This window comes from Coturnix japonica, chromosome 1 (assembly GCF_054131305.1).
Source record: "Coturnix japonica strain WE chromosome 1, WE-NBRP24, whole genome shotgun sequence".
In the NCBI taxonomy this organism is placed as follows: Eukaryota; Metazoa; Chordata; class Aves; order Galliformes; family Phasianidae; genus Coturnix; species Coturnix japonica.
Window position 1 is genome coordinate 1,010,928 of NC_140663.1, and position 20,215 is coordinate 1,031,142.

Consider the following 20,215-nt stretch of genomic DNA (forward strand, 5'->3'; position numbering starts at 1 on the left):
CATGTTCAGTTCAAGGACCCCATAACTTCTAAGTGACGCCCCCCCAAAAAAGCTATTATTAGAGTAGAACTGAATAGAATAGAATCACTGAGGTTGGAAAAGACCTCTAAGATCATCAAGCCCAGCCATCAACCCATCACCACCACATCCACTAAATGATGTCCTCATGTGTCACACCTCCAAAACTGCATTTTACATCAGAGAATATGAAAGATGGGGACCACAAAGGACACCAGTTTGGTGCTGCCATCACAGTCTCACCCCAATCTATGTCCTCTTGGGCTTCCTCCCCTGCCCATACCCCTGCTGTGTGGCACCCACCTGTGGTTGCTTTTCTGCTCACTATTGGCCCTTCAACATCTCCAAAGATGGGGTTGATGGTGACAGTGTATTCTGTGCCAGGCTGCAGCCCCTGGATCATGTAGTAGTTGTAGGTACTGCTGAGGTTCACATCCTGGATGCTGCCATCTGCAAATGGAAATGATGGTTAATGAATGGGGTCAGGCCAAGGAGAACCATCCAGCTGGGATCCTACAAACCATCGCTTGAGGGTGAGATGACATGGTTGCATGAGATGGAATGGTATTTGTCCTCCTAGCTTGCACCTGTGCCCATGAGGTCCTCAAACCAAGGGCAGTAGGGACAGGGCACAATAAGCACAAGTCATTGTTGAGGACATAGTGTATATATGGGTGCAAATAACCCACATCGCCCAGCATTAAACAACAGGTCAAGGTGGTTTAGGGCTTTACAGGTCAGAGAACTCAAGTAGCAACAGATAAACCACAGAGACATTAAAGATGGAAAAGATGACTCAGATCATCAAGTCCAACTGCATGCTCATCCCCACCATGTCCACAGTGCCATGGCCCTTGATACTACCTCTACCTTTTTCTTGAACAACTCAAGGGACTCCAACACCTCCCTGGGCAGCCCTTTCCAGTTTAATGTATATAGGGCACAGAGCAGTCCTCTAGCAGGGTCCACACTCTGTCCAGCCCTGGGTGACTCAGTTCTGGAGCCATCCTTCCTTCCCTTCTGGACATGGGAGACAATTAATGCCACAAAATACATTTTCTCCACGTTAATATCATTTCTGTATCCTCGCAACAGGCTAGAATCCGCTCAGCAAGATTTTTCAGCATCACTCTAGAGGGAGGTATGAACACAGAAGAGTTAATACCTACATGTTCGAAGAAGCAGAGATGTCGGCAACACGATGGGAATGAGGAGGGGTGAGTGGGGGATGCCATTTCCAGTTTGGTCACTGGAGGGTGCCATGTCCCCATTTTCTGCTTCCACCATCACCCTGCGCCCCATCCCCCTTTCCCAACCCACACACCGTGGACGTTATCAAGAATTGGTTTGTCTATTCTCTGTCAAAGAAACAAAATCAAAATCCTCCAGCACTTTGGATGGCTGAACGGGGATGGACAGCGTTGATCCCAGCGCCACTGTAGTGCATGACCCTGGGATGGAGTGTGGGAGAAGAACAGCGGTGATGGTGGGATTTTTGCCACTCCTGGAATAGGGGTGGGCTGGTATTGAGTGTAAAAGTTGCTCAGATACGATAAACGCAGCACAGAACCGATGTGATCACACTTTGGCTGAACACATCTTGCTCATTCCCCTTGCGATGAGGTGGAAGGCTGAGTGTGCTCTGTTTCTTTCTGGCCTATTAATCAAAGACTGGATAAAGAGCTGAGATTTGGGGGTGTGCTTGGGTTTCTTTTTTCAGAGAACCATTCTTTACAAAGCAATACAGTGTTATGCCTTCCCTGGAAAGATTTGTCCCTTCTGATTACCTTAGAGCTGTTCTCCAACTAATGCCCCCCTCCACAGGGAGAGATATCTTCTTCTTTCATAAGCCATAGGAAGGAATGCTGTTTTTTTTTCCCCAAAGCTTGTGATGGAGTCCAGGCATCCCGACACCCATATCATCTTTGAACCACAGAATCATCCATCTCTCAAGGCCAAAATATGCCATCAAGCCTGAATTTCTAACTCCTGCTCCCCCACACCAGCAATGAAACGATATTTGGGCTCAGGGCATGAAGAGGCTACAGCCAGAAAACTTGCCAGTGCTTCCAGTGCCTCCCCACCTCCCTGACCACCAATGCCTGCATCACATTCTTCTACCTGATGATGTCCAGGTGAGCCTGTAGCCTGTTGCTCCTCGGACAGGACTCCACCGAGCCTGGAGTGTATCAGTGGTCTCATTCTGCAGCAAGATGCTCTTCACAGGCAGGAGCTTCACTGGAAGGACAGGACTGATCATTCATGGGCACCAAGATTGCTTGCTTTCTGCAGCATGAGCACATAATAGATCTCCCTCCTTTCCTCCTGACCAGTGTGGTGGTGTTTGAGGGTGGCCACATCCATATATGTGATGAGGAAAGAGCAAGGCTCAAGGGTGGACTTAGGAAGGACTTGTTGAGCAATGCTTTTTTGATGCACACATGCCATGCCCAACAGTGGGGTGCTTATCAACAGCAAAGAGTGTGAACACACTGCCCAAGGCAAGGAGTCAAGGAGTCAAACCTCTTACATGTTCTCCCCAAGGCAGTCACAGGCTGGCTTGGACCCTGGGGATACACGGCATAAATGCTGATGCTGTATTCTCTATCCTCCTGCAAGTTATCCAGCACATGGGAGGAGACATCACCCTGCAGAACCCGCTCGTAGGTCATTCCAGGCCTGTTGGCTGAAAAACCAAGGACAAGAGTGATGGTGAAGCCTTCCTAGTGCCTAAAGTCCACATCCCATTGTAATGTACTCAAGACACAGCAAAGAGCATGCCTTGACCTATGAAATTTTGCTAAGCCTCAAGTCTGTAGTTAAGATTTGATGCATCTGTGCTGTCCCCAGCCCTGCAAATCACACAGAGGTGAGTGTTGGTTATACCAAAAGGCTTGAACTCATCCCACATCCACACCAAAGAAGCATTTGAGTATGACAAATATCCAGGGTGATAGAGCTCTACCTAATATACCCATCTACCTATCTCTTCCTTCAAGACACTCTTGACCTCCATTCTAGAGGAACTACACTGTCTGGAAGAAGCTAATTTGGCTTTATTCTGGAGTGATATCACTCTTTTCTTGGATGAAAAGGCACTTTCCTTCCCTCAGGTCACTGCTCATTTCAAAGCAAGCTCCAAGGAAACCAAACTCACCTCCGGGGATGTAGACTTTATAGCCTTCCAGCTTGCCCAAGGGAGGAGTCCAAGCAACCTTCAAGCTAAAAAGCCCTTCTTCAATCACACGGAAATTACTGACTGGAGGCACTGGTGCTATGGGGGTACAAAAATTGATGGAACAATGCTTTAATAGAAAGCCACATCAAAGACACCTGGAAAAGCTTTTGACTTCAAAGGCAAAGAGATATAAGAGCGAGCAGCAACATTTCTCCCTATTCTGTCAGCCATATCCTCAAAAGTAAACTTTCCCCTTGATCACACCCTTGTCCACTTGAAAAATGAGCATAAAACCCCCATGACAGAGTGCCTGGGGGGCTTCCTCTTTGAGTGGTGTTGGAAGCTGTGAAGTATCTACCCACAGGGCATTGTCTCCTGAGCAGAGACAACTCTGCAGTGGTTTCAGGCAGACTGAGCAAGAGCACATGAATCAAACGTTACTTGTGCCTATGGATGCGACTCTTACAAAGAGGAGCCCATTTTGATCCAGCCAGCCATGGCAGGCAGATTTATAGCTTCTGCCTCTGCCTTCACGTTGGGGATAATAAGGGAAGAGATCAAATGACTTTATTTCAACCCATAGAGCCATTCCATCTTATTTGTGGCAAGTACATATGAGTCAACCTTATTGAGGCTCTTTATTTATTCATCCTGTCAGAGATCTTCCTTCAAGAAGACAAACAATTTAGACACTGTGGGGATAGGGAGAAGAAGTAAAAGAAAAGGAAAAAGGATGCATTCTCTTCAAAACCCCTTGGGCAAAGCAGACTTGGTTCTTCATGCAAAACAGGGAGAAGTACAACCACTGTACTCCCTCATCCTTTACAGCATCTGAAAGTAGTGGAGAGATTTCTGGGTCAAAACTTGCTCTATTTATCACTTCTGACCCAGTGTCTTGCACTCCAGGGCTTAACCAAGGGTAAATTTACTTCTTTGTTTCCAAGAACTTCATCATTATAGCCAGCAATACGACAGCAAAGGAATGTAGCATGGCAGACTGTAATCCAGATCATTTCATGGGACAGAGATCACTACTCAGGGGGTCCTAAGGGTCCTCATTTCCTAAGGGTCATGATCTTTCTCCCTTGGTTTTCCCATTAAGTGAAGTGAAATTCTAAGTGGTACACAATGCCAACCCAAAGTTTTTGGACCATCTGCTTCCAAAGCAAGATATTTAGAACGTACACCTCTCCATAAAACTCATGTTTCTAAACGCAGAGTCTTCAGAAGCTTCTTTCATCCCACGTACATTAGGAATTACAGTAATTGAACCCCAGCCTGGAGTTATTAAATTCCACATTACATCAGATGATATGAGCTTTCTAGCGGGCTGTACACATGGTACATGGTTGGGATACTCTGCTCATAGTGCTTCACTCCACACCAGGGACATTTCTATAGGTGTTTCTCCTACTCCTGTATTCCTCATGCCTTGAATGTATGGCTCTGAGGTGGTTTCTTTCCCTTTTCCCACATGAAGAAGAAGATGGTTTCACAAGAGACACTCACTGGTTTTCCCTTTGACAGCTGCTGACTCCCCGAGGGCATCTGTGTAGATGGCTCTGACAGTGAAGACGTACTTGGTGTTGGGTTTCAGATCAGTCACCAGCACAGTGTATTTGTCACCATCCACCAAAATCTGTCACACAGGTGGACAAGGGATATCATTACACCTCTGTGAGGGTAGAAGATTCCCACATTCATAGAAGGTTAGATGCACAAAGCTTCTCCTCTATTGCAAGGTGCTTCCATGAGCAAGATCAGTGCACTGCAATACTTGAAAGATACTCAGGCTCTTAAGGGACATGTCACTGGCACAGGATAGTGCCAAAGCTGGATCCCATGGGGTAGAAACTCCATGAAAACAAGAACATTCATGATAGTGAGGGTGTTCCCCAACCCCCATCTTAAAGAAAATGGAGGAAAACCCACTATTTTTGACAAAGAGAGTTTCTTGAAGCTCATATAGGGAAATTTCAACATAGCCTGAGGGCGAAAGAAATAAACATAACTTCTGTGTTTTTACAATGTTCTTATGAGATTCTGAAGCAGTCAAGGATGATCATTCTTGTTAAATGCAATCTGAATAATTAATACAATTAATAATCTTAACTTTAATATTTTATGCTTTCATAGGTTTGTTCTATTATTAGAAATGAAAGCTTTCAGGCATACATTTTCTATCCTTCAGTCCTGCTTTGTTCAGTGACCAAGTTGTCCCAGGGTGAGCTGGTACACAGCATCATCCTTCTCACAAAGATATGGCAAAATAAAAACATGCATAAATCTTGCCAAGATTTAAGGATGGCAGCAAGAGGAATACGAGCTGCTATGTTTTATTTGAGAGGTCATGTCACAGAGGTAAGGAAAGAAAGGAGTGGTTCCCATTGACTTGTTCTTATAGATCCCAACAGAGTTGGTGACAGCTTGTATCATATCCTTGTTCCTTTCTTCCTTCCCTGCTTCACTCCATCATAAAACCCATCTCACCACAATAGTAATGCCATCACGTGCAAACAATTGCGCACAATCCCCCCTTATAGAGCTTCACTTCAAACAAGCAGTTCCAGCAATTCATTGGGATTCACTCAGCTATGACCTGGATGGCTGAGTGACATGGTGTCATCTCCCAGCTGGGTTGTGCCAAGGAGAGGATTAATATCTAACACTATGAGCACAACTGGGGCTCTACAAGGTGGGAATGCAACTCTACCTGCTGCTGATCCTCCAAAACTGGCTGTCCTGAAGGCAACAAAGGTTGTATGTGGACACGGTACCCCATCACCCTCCCTGTGGCTGGCATCCATGTGAACCTCATTGAGTTGTGGCTGTGCTCACTGACATGCAGATCTCGGGGGCCAACAATCTTCTCAGCTGTAAAAGAAGATAAGAAGGGTCTTTTGTTTGCACCACAATGGCACCGGTGTTGGATGTGTGAAAGTCTTTCACTGGGGGAATCACCATATTCAATGCAGAGAAAGAATTTGGTGTTGAGCTTTATCCATAAAGTTCTCCAAAGCTCTGCTCTAAGCTTTTTTAACTTATCTTTTTTGTGAGTTTGGGTTCCAAGTGAGCAATAAGAACTCATTGCCACTGCAATCTGCATCTTTTGGGAGAGATCTAGATCTCATGCCCTCAGTGCCACATCTCCATGTTTCTTGAATGCCTCCAGATACTTTACTTTTTTGCCCATCTCCTTGGGCAGCCTGTTCCAATGCATTACCACTCTTTTGGAGAAGCAATTTTTCTTAATACCCAACCTGAGGCTAACCGTGGTAATGCAGACACAAGCAAAATACATAGGACCACTGCTCCTAAGCAACAGATACTCCATTGAGCTGGTTGCTCCTCCAGGGTCAGCCATCCCATAGAATTCCCTTTAGATGAATGAGAATATGGGAGACCCATCCCCACAATGTGGTTGGCTGTTTGGGGCAGGATAAAAGGAGAACCTCAACAAACCTTGCACGGGTTGTTTGATGGGCTGTGGGGGCTCTGAGGCAGTGAAACAGAGCCTTCGTGAGAGTTTGGGGGCTGCACTGTGGAGCAGGTGAAAGTCACCAACGTAAATCACATGCTCTGCTGTGGGTTCCGAAGCTATTTTGTTCAGTTCATGCTTGTCAGCATCTTTAATTCCTATAGGAAGGGAAAAAAAAGAGACAGAAAGGAGGACCCCAGAGACTTGCAGTCGAGTAGGTCAAGCATTAGTAAAAGTCTTTGAAGAATGAATGGGACAAATGTACTGGAATGGAATGGAGCCAAAATCTGGGTGGGGGATGGTGGATCAGGTGTGGCCTCTTGCACAAGGGAAGAGAAGCCAGGTTTGTTTTCAGAGGCGTATTAAAGGCTGCCTAAGGGGACCTGGCCATTAATGGGATGCTTTGAGTGGACAGTGAAAGGGAGGAGGGTAGGATCTGCCCTCATTCTCCCCATTAAATATAGAGGCATTTCTGCCCTTTCGACAGACAATCAGACAAAGAGACTTTGAGGAGGCTGTGTGAAAATTTTTGGGTTTTCCAGAGGCTGAATTTAAAAAAAAATAAATAATAAATCAACCAAAATGTGCTTGAATTGGTCCAAATTAACCTAACTGCTCTCCATAATAAAACACCACCAACTCTTTTTTTCTCCCCAAACTGCCTGGTAAAGAGAAGGGTTTGACTTGTAATAAGTGTCTGTATTTGGCTCTTGGAAAGGGGCTAAAATTTTTCTTGCCCATGGAATTACTCTGATAGACAATTTAGCTAAAGTTAGGCTCTAAATCCTATTAGAGAAACCTTCAAAAGTAAAAAAAACAAACAAACACAACCTAACATTTCATTTTTGAAAATACCACATCAAAATATTTAGACTTTCATGGAACCACTTATTGAACTTGCCCTGAATTTACAAGTCATTCTGACAGATGAAAAACCACAGATATCTACTGAATAATCGACAACAACAAACAATATCCAAGCACAGCACAGATGTGATTTTCCTGTTCATGCATTGGTTTTTTCTGGTTGTACCAGGGGATAGATGCTGTGTTTGGAGGTGGGTGCTGTTATACATCTGCAGCCTTCCCTGGTGTGTAGATTGTTTGTGCACACAAACATCATATATACAACAAATACAATTGTTGTATTTGGTAGCTTAGTGTGTCTATAATCTACCTGTAAATATCTCTGTTCATTGTAGGGGAGCTGGACTGGAGGATCTTTAAAGGTTCCTTCCATCTCAAACAATTCTATGATTCTATGTCTATACATACCCACAGCAAACACGGTCACTCCTGCATCCTGCAGGACTTGGGCTTTGTCTTCAAACAAGTCACTGGATTTCTCACTCGTGATCAAAACAACTACCTACAAGAATTGGAATCAGAGCTAGAGAATGAAAGAGCACAATATGAGGAATTTGAAGAGTCAGCTGCAGGATTTGCAAACCAACATCCCAGATCTTGGTTAAGATTTAGACCACATGGGTTAGGAAGGAAGGAGAATACAGAGATGCTTGAGAGAGTCCTTTGAAAATCTGGACTTGCCTCTCATTCTATCTCAGACCTGAAGCTGAATGAGCTCTTAAGTGAGGAACCTCAAAAGCCAAAAATGACAACAACAGATGGGATGAATACAAACCAACTGGTTCATTCATGCCTGTGGGTGAAACATAAGTCTGATCCCTACTGAGTGTTACATCAGAGCAATGGCAGCAGAATACTTCTTACCTTTGCCGCATCCTCTCGCAGTGTGGCTGGGCGAGACATGGTGTGAGCTGCAAATGCCAGGGCAGACCCCACTTTCAAGCTGCTGCCTTCGATTGAAATCTCCTGAATTGCCACTAGTATTTCTTCGATGGTCACATAATCTGTCAGTTCAATGCTCATCCTGGCAGTGGGAAATGGGGGAGTATGGGTGAATAAAGGGCAAGAAAATGTTATTGCAGCAAGGATGCATCATTAATGGTAATGACCAACAACATTGACACTTATATGGATACACAAGGCTTGTAGGTAGTCAGAATACTCTTTACAATGGTCAGGGCAACCCCAGAGCTTTCTGTCTTAAAACAGCACCTAAGATTGGAGAGCAGGGAGTGTCTTGTGGCTACATTAAGTTTCACTCTCCCTACCTGGGGTGAGTTCCCCGTGGCCAAATGCCTCTGTACTCTGGTGATGTTGTTATGGGTTGAACTCTTGCTTTGTTCTTGCAGTGGTTCACCCAAGTAGTAAGAGCTCTTTAATGAAGACAGATAGTTTCTTAGCAAAAACTGTCCCCATCTAGAGCAGCAGGGCTATAGAAACCCATGTGCTGGTGGTAGAAGATGCACTGACCCACCTTGGTTTCTCTCCATAGAGTGCCACTGCCAGCCGGATGCCTCCTTTGCCCATCACTACATTCTCAAAGGAGCGGGCCACGCTGATGATGAAGTCCTTGAGCAGTTGGGAGCTCTCTCTCCCTGCACTCTGGGAATGCCCCACGAGGAACAGGACATCGGCCACCTCTGCTGTCCTGCATACTGAAGGAGAAGAAGGGCAGCAAAGCCCATCTCATGAGTTGGACTCAATGTTCCTTATGCATCCCTTCCAACTAGGGGAGATTCTATGATTCTATGATCTCACACCATGCACTGAGGCATCCAGGAAAGAAACCCTTCATGTGAACACCTGAAATATTACAGCTAAGAGAGACATTGTTCACCGTGTCATCAGGCTCCCCAGAGACCACTGTAAGTCATCCAATGCACCTGTAGGTCCACCTAAAAGAACCAGGTCTTCTAGGCTTGCATGCGGAGAGCCTGGGACTTTATTATTATTTATTATATTATATTATTACTATAGGGCTGCTAAAAAGTAGGGTGTTCTGACTGCTGGAGGAAGGCTTGCAAAGCAGGACTGGGGTCAACCTCTTCACATTTATTTTTTCATTTTGTTTCACTGATGCTTTGACCTTCAACCAACTACTGCCTTGACTTTCAGCTGGGGACCCAACCCACACTCACCCAAGTTGAAGTATTTGCTGGGGAGAAGTGCTAGGTGGGTTTTTCTTGCTCTCTCACAATAGAAAGCCCATTTTAGCTCATCCTCTGCAATCTACCCAAGTCTTACCCTAATCCTAAGAGCAGGTTTCCCCATAGAGATTAAAAAGAAGCAGGTTTTGTGCCCTCCTTCATTTCTCGATTAATTCCTTTGGCCACACAGCAGGAAAAGAGCATCATTTGCTGGCTGCAAACAGATAGCTGTCCACAGCTTTTTGTTGCCCAGGGTTTTTTCATTTCTTCATTTTTCTTTGTGCCTCCTGATGCTGAGCTCTTTACAACTTAACGATTCTGTTTACTACAGACAAAAATAATGACTGACTCTTTTTTGGTTTAACTTACCCAGCTGGAAATACAAAGCACTTTTCCCTGACAAAAATGGCAGACAATTATTCCAATTTTCCTTTCTAGAGATCTTCTTTTAAGATCTCCTTTCCTTTCTCCATAAGTGCTTTTCAGCTGAGATATCAGCGTTGCCCTGGAGGCATCTCAGCCATTAACAGCAGATCACCATAAGCTTATTTTTGGATCAAGCCCTCTCCTAAGGCCTTGATGTCCCTTCTATTCCAGAAGACTCAGGGAAAGCAGTGCCAATCCTTGGCTTCCTGACAGCTTTCCAAGCTACCCATAACCTGTGTTATCATGAGAAAACCCCAACAAATGTTGGACAAGACTGAGAACACTTTCCAAGATCTCTCCCAGAATCACCCACCTCTTGGGGTTCCACACACAGAGAGCTGCATCTTTTTAATCAGTCTTGAAATCTTGCCCAGAATGCTGTTGATATTGAAAGGCTATCTACCTCTACATCCCAAAACCCTAGAGAGAATCCACCATCCACCATGACTTGTCCATGGGAGTCTTGCTGGCCCTATACAATGCTCCCACTCTTGTTTGCATTCAGGGATAATGAGGAGAAAGACAACGGGGCAACCAGAGCCCATTCTATGAGATACTCAGCCTGCGGGAGCTGGCTTGGCAATGAAACCCAAATTCACTCACTACTTGGATCAGGTATATCTGAAGCTGGAAACACGTTAAGTATATTTGGATCGGTACCTTTAGGAGAAAAGACCAACGCAGACAGCTATATTAATCACCAGGGAATATGATTTTATTTGAAATTTTCCGTGCACCTCCAAAATTACCACGTTTCATCAATCACAGGTTTGCCAGAGACATCTGTAAACACTGATTTATTGCACTGTTCCCAGCTTCAAATTAAATAGCATTATACTTGAGTATATTGGCTTAATTGACGGACAGGAACTTAATCAAGTTAATTTTGTCTTTGATGCCAAAGCTTCCATTAACTCCTTGTTGAATTCACTGAATTTACTCCAGATGAATTTACGCTTTCAGAACCCGTGGACCTGTTCCTGCAGAAGGATTAAAAGAGGAAGGGACCCACTGTTTCATACTCAGCCCCACAGCAGTCCTGGGAGCTTGCAAGAAGCCCTCCTTTCTCACAGGACCCTGAAGATACAGAGATGTGGGCTTGATTATGCTGTAAGTGTTTGAAGCTCTTCTCCAGGATCCTTTTGGCTCCTGTCTTTCAGATCTGGTTATTGCTCATCAAAAACTCTTTGGGTTTGCACAGGCAACATGGATCCAGGGAGGAGGTAAGATAATGTTATCATGAAATCACTTGAGTTGGAAGGGACTATCTAGTCCAATTCCTTTGCAATGAACAGGGACATCTACTGCTAGATTGAGGTGACTAGTCTTAACTCTAAAGAGCAGCAGGAGGTTTCAAGGCTACCTCGAGGTCCTCTGCTTCATGTCCTCTGGTTGGTGGCTTGTACCAGCTTTCAGAGATCACTGTTGGCCAGCAATTCCCAAACAAAAAGAAGAACCCTAATGCAGAAGTCAAAGGCACCAGCACTACATCTGCACCCCATAATCACATTAGCAAAAACAGTTGTTTGGAAAATGTTTTTTTCTCCTGGATGTGTTTCATCATCACCCCCAGTTTTTACATTTACCCCATTTAACACATACCTTCATGAGCAGCCATGGCTCTGTAATGTGCCACAGCCACTGCCAGGGCAAGGATCTGGGCATACATTTTCTTTTCCCTTGGGAAGAGGCCACACAGTTCCTGGTGTCAGTACCCAGTCAGGAGATTCATTCATCTGCAGGAGAAAAGAGGCTTTAAATCATGCCATCTGAATGAGATGCTCTTACCTGCTTGCAGTGGTAAGGGAAGCCTTCCTCCATCTACCAAGGCTCACCTTGACTTAGGGAACCAGCCTGAAACTGCTTAAATTTCTCCATCACTTTGCTGAGGTTGGCAACAGAGGAGAACTCTGCTTTGTTTCCCCAGCACCTTTCCCTGTCAGCACCCTTCTTCAGGCAGTAATGGCCATCAGCAATTAAGCCTAAAGGTGAATATTACTACTGCAAAAGAAGAGGGAAGCATCTGCTACCTCAGACACACAGGGAGCAAAGATCTGTCCATGAGCATCATTTCAGACATCAGCCACCCACACTCAAGTCTTTAACGGCCTGCTTTGCAAACAACCTCCATGTCCCTAAATCCCATCCCTGGAAATCCATCCTCTCATCATGGAGCAGTCAAAGAGGGCTGAAAGCTCTGGTTACCGCTCACAGACAGTTTAGCAAAGTCCCCAAACAAATGCTGACAGCTCATTAGGGCTACAGAAATCTCCCCTGGCAAAGTAGTGACTTCTCTCTATGAAGTAATAACTACAGCAGAGGCAACATTGCAAGAAGGGATTTTATTCCATTTTTTAGAGGGCAATAAAAGCTTTTTCTCCTGTTCTGAGTCTCACCTGCATGTCTGGGGCTGAGCAGACTTCAAAGGGAGACATGGACTACTTCCAGGGTGGAAATTGCAGATGTGGGGAAAAGCTCTTTGCCATGGATGGAAATTTTCTTACAGCTAAGAACATTCAGCTTCAAAATCCCACTGCACTGCAGATCTGGTCCCATTTGGAAAACAAGACTGAGAGTGGGGTAGCCCAACAGAAAGAAATCCCCATGTAAGAGGAAGGTCAAGAGTCCACAAGACCCTAAAGAATCAAGAGAGCTGTTGTCACTTTGTCTATCACACACCAATCTCTTAGACCATCAGGACTGAAGTGTCCCCGAGGTGTTTTCTGTCTTTTAATTTTCCTCTCTCTTCTAATTGCTGTCTGTACTTGGAGATCTTTGCCATGCAGTTGTTGACTTGTGCTGCATCCTTCCTTTCTATCTCCAGTACAGTTGCTGTGGAGGTGACTTCAGGGTGAAAGCAACAGCAAAAATAATACAGTCACCACCAAATGCAGGCTTTTACAACATCCAAATAAGGCCCCAACAACAGGATCAAGCCCAGCATGGAGCACAACTCTCACCAACACCTTGACATGGACATTGAGCCACTGACCACAACCCATGACCTATTCCTTATTCACTGCATAGTTCACCCTTAGAACCCCCATTTCTCCAATGTAGAGGTAAGGATGTGGTGTGGGAGACCATATCAAAAGCCTTGTGCAAGTCTGGGTAGATTATATCAGCTGCCCTTCCTTTGTCCACTGATGCCATCACTCCATCATAGAAATATAAACCAAGAGAAAGATAATTCAGGTTGTAATTACAACACTTTCTTCTGGGAATCCAGGTATTTAAAATAACATCAGAAATATCATATATTATGCACCAAGATAGCTAATGCATCAACCTCATAAGAACATATCAGGCTGAGACTGAAGCCTGTCCTCATGCACTTGCTGGTCTGTATGGGGTAGGCATCCAGAAAAGCTTAAATGCTGATATAAATGTCTCTATCTCTTTCTAATTCTGAGAAAATATTGTTCTGTTCTTAAAAATTTCCTTGCCAGAGTGCTGAGCCACGGGGAAGGGGTCCCTATTACTACAGTGGTGCCCAGATCCCATGGATTTCACATGTTCATGTGCAGGAATGAATTCCCATATGCAAGTTGAGCTTTCAGATGTTATATTTTTGAACATGTTGGACTTGGGCTGGGTACTCCAATGGTACATCTGAGTTTGTTCCTTCCATGCATTCCATATTTTGGGATGCAACATTTTGTGTTGACCAAAGCCAGTGAGGGCTGCCATTTGCTGCACCATCCAGCATAGGGCATCTCAGTCCAGTTATCATTTAGGTGTCATCACAATGCTCATTTTATGCATTAAATATTAGAAAAGTGCAATCCAGCAGCTCTCAGCTCATCATTGTAGACACTGACTGTCATCACCCTTGTTAAAGACCTCCTAAACCATCACAGAGAGCTACCAGCTTTGGTAGGGACAGGGCAATGACCTCATAAATTTCAGGGTTGTGCAAGCAATCCCAGCATTTTCCTTGATCTTTTACAGTGCCTGGTAAATAATCTACAGGAGCAAATGTCCCCAGGTTTTCCAGCAGAACAAATAGACTCCAAATTCCAAAGAGCTGATGGACTGGGTTCTCCCTTTACCACACCTGGAACAGAAGAGTGAAAAGCACAACAAGAGGGGGAAGGAAGGAACAGGTCTCACGTGCTAAACAGCAGTGCCAGAGGCTGAGCTATTTTTCTGTATTTATCCTTCCTGCGCATATATTTGTAATAAACTCATATTCCATTTTGCTTTGCCAACAAATATGGAGATAAATAAATAACTCCTGTCAGCAAGGTCTGTCTAAAAATGATGGGACTCAGTGGGTTTGCAGACCCATCTGGCTGATGCTTGCCTCCTGTTTGGCTGCATTTCCAGCTGGATCCTATGCTTCACCCATCCTAGGATCTCCCACAGCAGCTGTTCCATCCACTAAATAACTATCCCTGTTGCATACAGATAAAAAACCTTCATTGCAGTGCTACATCTGGGCACCCACAGCCTTTCCACACTATCCACTCAAACTCATCATCCTACAGCCTACTACTATGCTGTGGTGCATGTCACACAACCAGGTAGATCCTCCACCTATGTGCAGTCTCAGCACTCTAGGGCTTCCATTCATAAAGCATTATCAGGGACATCACAAAATCTATTGAGAAAGAGCTCAGCAGCCCCACAGGAGATCACACTGAGAAGTATAATAGAAGCACTGAGGTTGCCCTAAATGAGGAATTAATGGGAACTTCAGGATGTGGAAGCAGGAAGGATGCCAGCAAGACAAGGATATGAAGAAGGTCCAAGATTTGATGGCATCAGTGTTAACAGGTAGCTGAGGTCCTAACCCAGTTCTTCCACCCCAGAACTACTCAGACTCTTGCCAGATGACATTTTGGGTAACACATATCCATTCACCCTAGGTGGCTGTATTTGACCAAGCTCAAATTTTGATCCAGCACCATCCCTAGTCAAGGTAGCCCCATAAAGAATGTCCCAAAGGAAACCAGAAGAGCAAAGAAACTTCTACAGGATCATACATTAAGGCATCCCTCATGCAGATGCTCATATTTTGGAACAGGCAGCTTGGGAAACAAGTGGAGTCACTTTCCCTAGAGGTGTTCAAGGAATGTGGAGATGTGGAACTGAGGGACGTGGTTACTGGCCATGGTGGTGATGGGTCAGTGGTTCTCCCATCCTGGAGGACCTGATTTCTCTGCTCCAGGTAATTCTGCCATGAAACAGGAGAAATTTAAAGCAATGAAAGGAGTGCAAGCTGCAGCACAGAGTCTGTTGAAAAAGCAGCATCAGCAGTAAGAAGAAACTGCTGCTTCTTGCAGAATGGGTAAATGGCTAAACAGCTCCCCTCCCTCTCTCAGAGCAAGAGCTTTGAGCAAGTGTTTTGTAGATATATATATATATATTTAATATAAATATCATTGATTTCCAGATTTAAAGGGATTGCTCTGCCTAGTAATGCTTAACAGAGATGGAGAGAGAAGGGGGGGAATCCGGCGAGGCTGCTCAATAAAACAAGATGAAGTGAGAGCAGGAAGAAGCCTATTTTCTACTTCAGCACCCAACTGAACGTGCCTGGTTTGTCTAAAGGCAACGACACTGAAGGGTTGTGCCTACTACCCAGCCCCACTGACTTGTGGTTCAAACCCCACAGCTGCTGATTCCCTAGGGAATATCACTGTGGAAAGATGGAGCTAGATATTAAAAGAGGACAGATTAACATCTCAGGAGGACTACTGAGAGCTTGGCAAGGTCTGGCTACAGCTTTTCTGTAGGGTGGAAGATGTGTTTTTGGGAGTTTCTGCCCCGTGCATCAGTGCATCTCCAGTATCCTTCTCTATAACTCACTGCAGTTGTTCCCATCAGCATCACACAACACAGGGCAAAGCACAGCTTAGGATTTGCACATATCCAGTGGAAACATCCACTTGGGGCAAAAAGACATTGAGGAGAGACCTCAGTGGACATTTTGGGCATTCCTTTCTGGGAAGGGGGTAGAAAAGTTGATGAAATGGTGACAAGCAGCTAACTGGAGGTAACGGGTAGGTCATAGCTCTTCTACTATGGAACAACTTGGAAAATATATCCAATTGGGACTGGTTCTGCCATTTTCCACACCCTACAGAAAATATTCATGCAGCTTTTAGGACCGCTGGATAGAAGGTTTCAGCTTAAAAGCTGAAAATCAAGGAGAAAATCAGCAAAATATCTTATAAACCCAAACCCTGGAAATGAAAGCTAGACCGTTCCTCTGCTTTTTTCCACACCCTGGTGACTTCCCCGCACATCAGGTTTTCACATTAACAATAGTAAAAATACCTTCTCAGCTAAATCTAGAAAACTTTCCAAGCCGAATCACTGAATTGCTCAGAGAGCTGCAGTTGGATGTTGGCTGTGATGATCGTCTCCACCCAACCTCCTTCTACAAGAGATCCTGTTTGGAAGGGGACTGAATTTATTTGGTGGCTGCCCTCAATTTCTCCTTGCAAAATAATGCAGGGGGTGCAGTAAGGTTTGGTGTGGAGAGTTCTGATGGAGACCCTTGGTCACCAGAGGTTCACATAATACAAGTGGCTCTGCCTTGACCCCAGTGGATTCCCAATGCGGAGTCCACAAGCTAGAAAGGAACACAATGCAGATCCTACTTAAACAGTGAAAAATTCATTCAAAAAAAGCGAAGAGAGACACACAGCATCACTCAAACCATCGTTGCACAAATCACCTGAGACAGAAAACACCTCCAAAACAATTCAGCTTCTTCCTTCCACCTCCCTTCATTTTATCACTCTGCTTTGAAATGAGGCACCCTGCTTCAGGTTGTAAGGTTAGAAGAATCCCTTCTCAAGCAACAACATGAAGATGTAAGCTGCCTACTGAATAGGTATCCCAGCATACATGGCTTGAGGCTTGTTTGCATCTTCTCCATCCTATTGCCATAATGAGATGCTACTCATTAATCTGTCTTCCTATACTGGAGGCAAAAGGTCTGCCCTGCAAGATTATGCATCAGCAGCGTGAAAAGCAATATTTCCAGGTGGGCATGCAGATGTTAAAGGCAAAGAGATCGATAGAAGGGGAGGTTAAACATAAAAGGGTTAAGGAAGTCAATGGATGAATGGATTGACTGCTTGGCCAGCAGCCAGGTCTGCATTTCTCACGTTGCTCACTCTGCAGGCTGGCTGCTATCCAGGAGGTTGTTCGCTTTGCAAAGTGCCCCTCAGCATGGCTGGGGGGGAGTGGAGAGACAGAACAAGATCCCAGCCCAGGTGCCACATCCCCTGAGAGCAGAGGAATCTCGGTTTGGGGGCAGGAAGAATTCCCCCCTGTTGTTGCTGAACCAATGCTGGTTCATTGCCTCTGACAGATTCGTTCTGGTCTTGGTGAACCAAAGATTGTGGCCCTACAGTGAGAACTGACCCTCAATTTTCCCTAGGATCTCTTGACATGATCATGAAGCAAACACCAATCACAGACTTGCAATGATGGTGCGAAGGGATGGCCGTGTTGATTTGAACTTTCATCTCTGGGCACCGGAGCAATTGGATTATGACAGACAGATGAACAGACAGCACATGACATAATTAATCACTTTACCTTACTTATATGTTTTTATTATACATATATATATATATAAATTTGTTGTACCCTTCCTTGCCATCTGGTACAATCATATTTTATGTCCATCATAAGCAGGCATTAATGGTTAACAAAAGGAGAACTGGCTTCACTTCTATGTCTAGTGTCAGGTTAGGTTTTTATGGACTGGCTATACAAACAAAATCAATTGGTGAGATGCTGGTGACTGAGGGTTCTGTTGATGTACAAGCCTTCCCCAAAACAACTATCCATCCTCTGTGGAGCAACACAAGGTGCTCATATCAAAGTCTTTACAGATGCAGCTAATCCCATTTTGGATCTTTCTCTCACAGAAGTAACTGCTGGGTCTGTGCTCAGAAAGACACCAGAGAAGGATTGTTGGATAATAATGTGGAGTGATTGAACAAAGCATCTATTCCCAATCAGCGCAAGAGCATCCAGTCCTGGAGCTCTCAACAACCAACCTATGGGGTCTGTGGGAAGATTTGGACCCAGTCTCTGGTGTGGAAATATCCCCCTCCCAGATATTCCCAGCCTCACACTGTATAAAACATCACACCTTCAGCTCCTGCCTAAGCCAGGTTAACTCCTTCTGTGAGACCATGCCAGGACCTGCAGGTAAGGATATATCCCCATATTTATGTTATTTATGCCAGTGAAGTACTGGAACAGGTTGCCCAGAGAGGTTGTGGATGTCTCATCCCTGGAGACACTCAAGGCCAGGCTGGTGCAGGCTCTGAGAAACCTGACTGAGCTGTAGGTGTCCCTGTTCAATGAAGGGAAGCATGTCCAGATAACCTTAAAGTTCCTTTCCAACTCAATTCTGTGATTCTGTGATCCCTTCAAACTACCCCAAGCACTTTCCGGCCCAGTGCATCTCCTCACCCATAACCAACCTGACGTTGTTTAGGACATACAGAAAGGACCACTTTGCAGAAGCATCAGGGAACCCAAACAGCATCCACCATCCACCCCCTTTTTGGATAGATCTGCTCCTTCAAACACACAGAATGAGATGCACACTCCATCTGACAACCCAGTCTCCTCGTCAGAGCCACAGAGACTTTTCAGGCACCCCATGAATCACCTGCCTGTTAGCCAGTTTTCCTCTTTCCCTGGAAGGAAGGCATTTTCTTGTAATTCCTGATTGTAAGCAGAGATTACCTTATTTTGGGCCTGTGATGGCTTACAGCCAAATGAAATTGTTCATCACTGCTGTTCCCTGTGATATCAATTTCAGAACTGACAGGGGAAAATAGTGGGCTGAAGGATCTCAGTCACCATAACCACTCTTGCTGCCGAGGCTTGAAAGCCTTTGGAGTGACCAGTTGAAAGATCAGGAAAGGAGCAGACCCACAGTGTGAAACTTTATAAACACAACCTGCATCTGACTGGTCACTGCATTCATTGCAGTTTATTGGATGCTACAACCAGTACAGCTGTAGGAAAGCAGAATCCAGCCCAGATGTATACAGCTTCTCCCCTTGAAAGAATATACCTTCCCCAGCCAGGAATGGCCTCAGACCAACCCTTTCTGCTATTTCTCCCATAACTCACTGAAATATTAACTGTGTCTGGAATTATAACTAGTCCTGGAGGGGTCTGCTCTGTTGTCGCAGCTTTGATCCAGGACTTGCTTTCAGTGCTAGCTATTTTACCAGCATCCACCTCACACAATTCAATTGAACAAGAGAAATACGGTTTCTTACTCCACCAGCAGGAAGATTATCAGGGAAGTGTTCTGCCCAATGCAATGCTTGGACCCTCCAGGCACATGAAATTACACAGTCAGAACCCATTTCCCCCCAGAAAGACCCCAAAAGAAAAAGAAAAAGACAACATTTCTTCACCACCCCTGAGACCAGCCAAAAAGTCACTTGCCATCATAAGGAGCCCAAAGTCAACCCCAAATTCTGGTTTAGGTGCTTTGGGAAGCTGTGTTACCATCCACAGTCATCTCTCCCTCCCCACAGCCCCCAGCCCATTCTCACGCCATCGCTCCTTGAACTGCAACCTGAGAACAGGAAGAGTGGAAAAAAAAAAACAACAACCCCATAACCAGACACAAAACCCAACACCTGAGCAGATGGACAGACAGCCACAGGCGGACGGCACTGCTTACCTGCACAAATCAGTTGCAAGTTGGCTTCTCCCCATGGGTGAGAGGGGCTGGCAGCCCTAAGAGCCTGTGAACACGTCAGCCAGGCTGTAGCGCAACTCCCTGCACACTTGGAAGGAGTTTTGAGGCAGGAGGAGGGGCTGCTGTGGGTATCCCCCCACCTCCAGCTCCTTCTGCACTGTTCACAGTTAGGACGAGAACAGGGCATGGGATGCTGCCCTGTGTGCTCTTGGCAAGAATGTGGGAGAGAGGAGGGGAGAAAAAGTGAGGGGAGGGGAAATATATATATATATCTTTACCTCGTGGGCACAAAATAATAATAAAATAACTGGGATGTTTGAAAAGGAAGGGGCCGGGTTGGGGAAAAGGTTAGGGAGGGGGGAAAGTCTCTGTTTGCAGGCAGTGAAGGAGTTTTTCCC

General features: G+C 45.1%; 1 protein-coding gene across 14 annotated transcripts in view; it reads right to left on the reverse strand.

Moving 5' to 3' along the window:
* Positions 1-19,938, reverse strand: part of LOC107325293 (collagen alpha-1(XIV) chain-like) — a 90,453-nt gene extending 70,515 nt beyond the window's left edge. For all 14 annotated transcript variants that reach the window (XR_014945222.1, XR_014945209.1, XR_014945217.1 and 11 more), the window contains exons 1-12: positions 19,800-19,938; positions 11,717-11,850; positions 9,016-9,196; positions 8,406-8,565; positions 7,950-8,043; positions 6,659-6,832; positions 5,910-6,070; positions 4,706-4,835; positions 3,176-3,292; positions 2,549-2,704; positions 2,140-2,256; positions 322-468 (exon numbers count right to left, since the gene is read on the reverse strand). Coding sequence is in view for 9 of the 14 variants with exons in the window: in XM_085544417.1 (XP_085400543.1) it covers positions 322-468; positions 2,140-2,256; positions 2,549-2,704; positions 3,176-3,292; positions 4,706-4,835; positions 5,910-6,070; positions 6,659-6,832; positions 7,950-8,043; positions 8,406-8,565; positions 9,016-9,196; positions 11,717-11,783 (1,504 nt within the window). In the remaining 5 variants the exon portion in view is untranslated. The remainder of the gene's footprint in view (positions 1-321; positions 469-2,139; positions 2,257-2,548; positions 2,705-3,175; positions 3,293-4,705; positions 4,836-5,909; positions 6,071-6,658; positions 6,833-7,949; positions 8,044-8,405; positions 8,566-9,015; positions 9,197-11,716; positions 11,851-19,799) is intronic.
* Between the last annotated feature and the right edge of the window lie 277 nt (positions 19,939-20,215).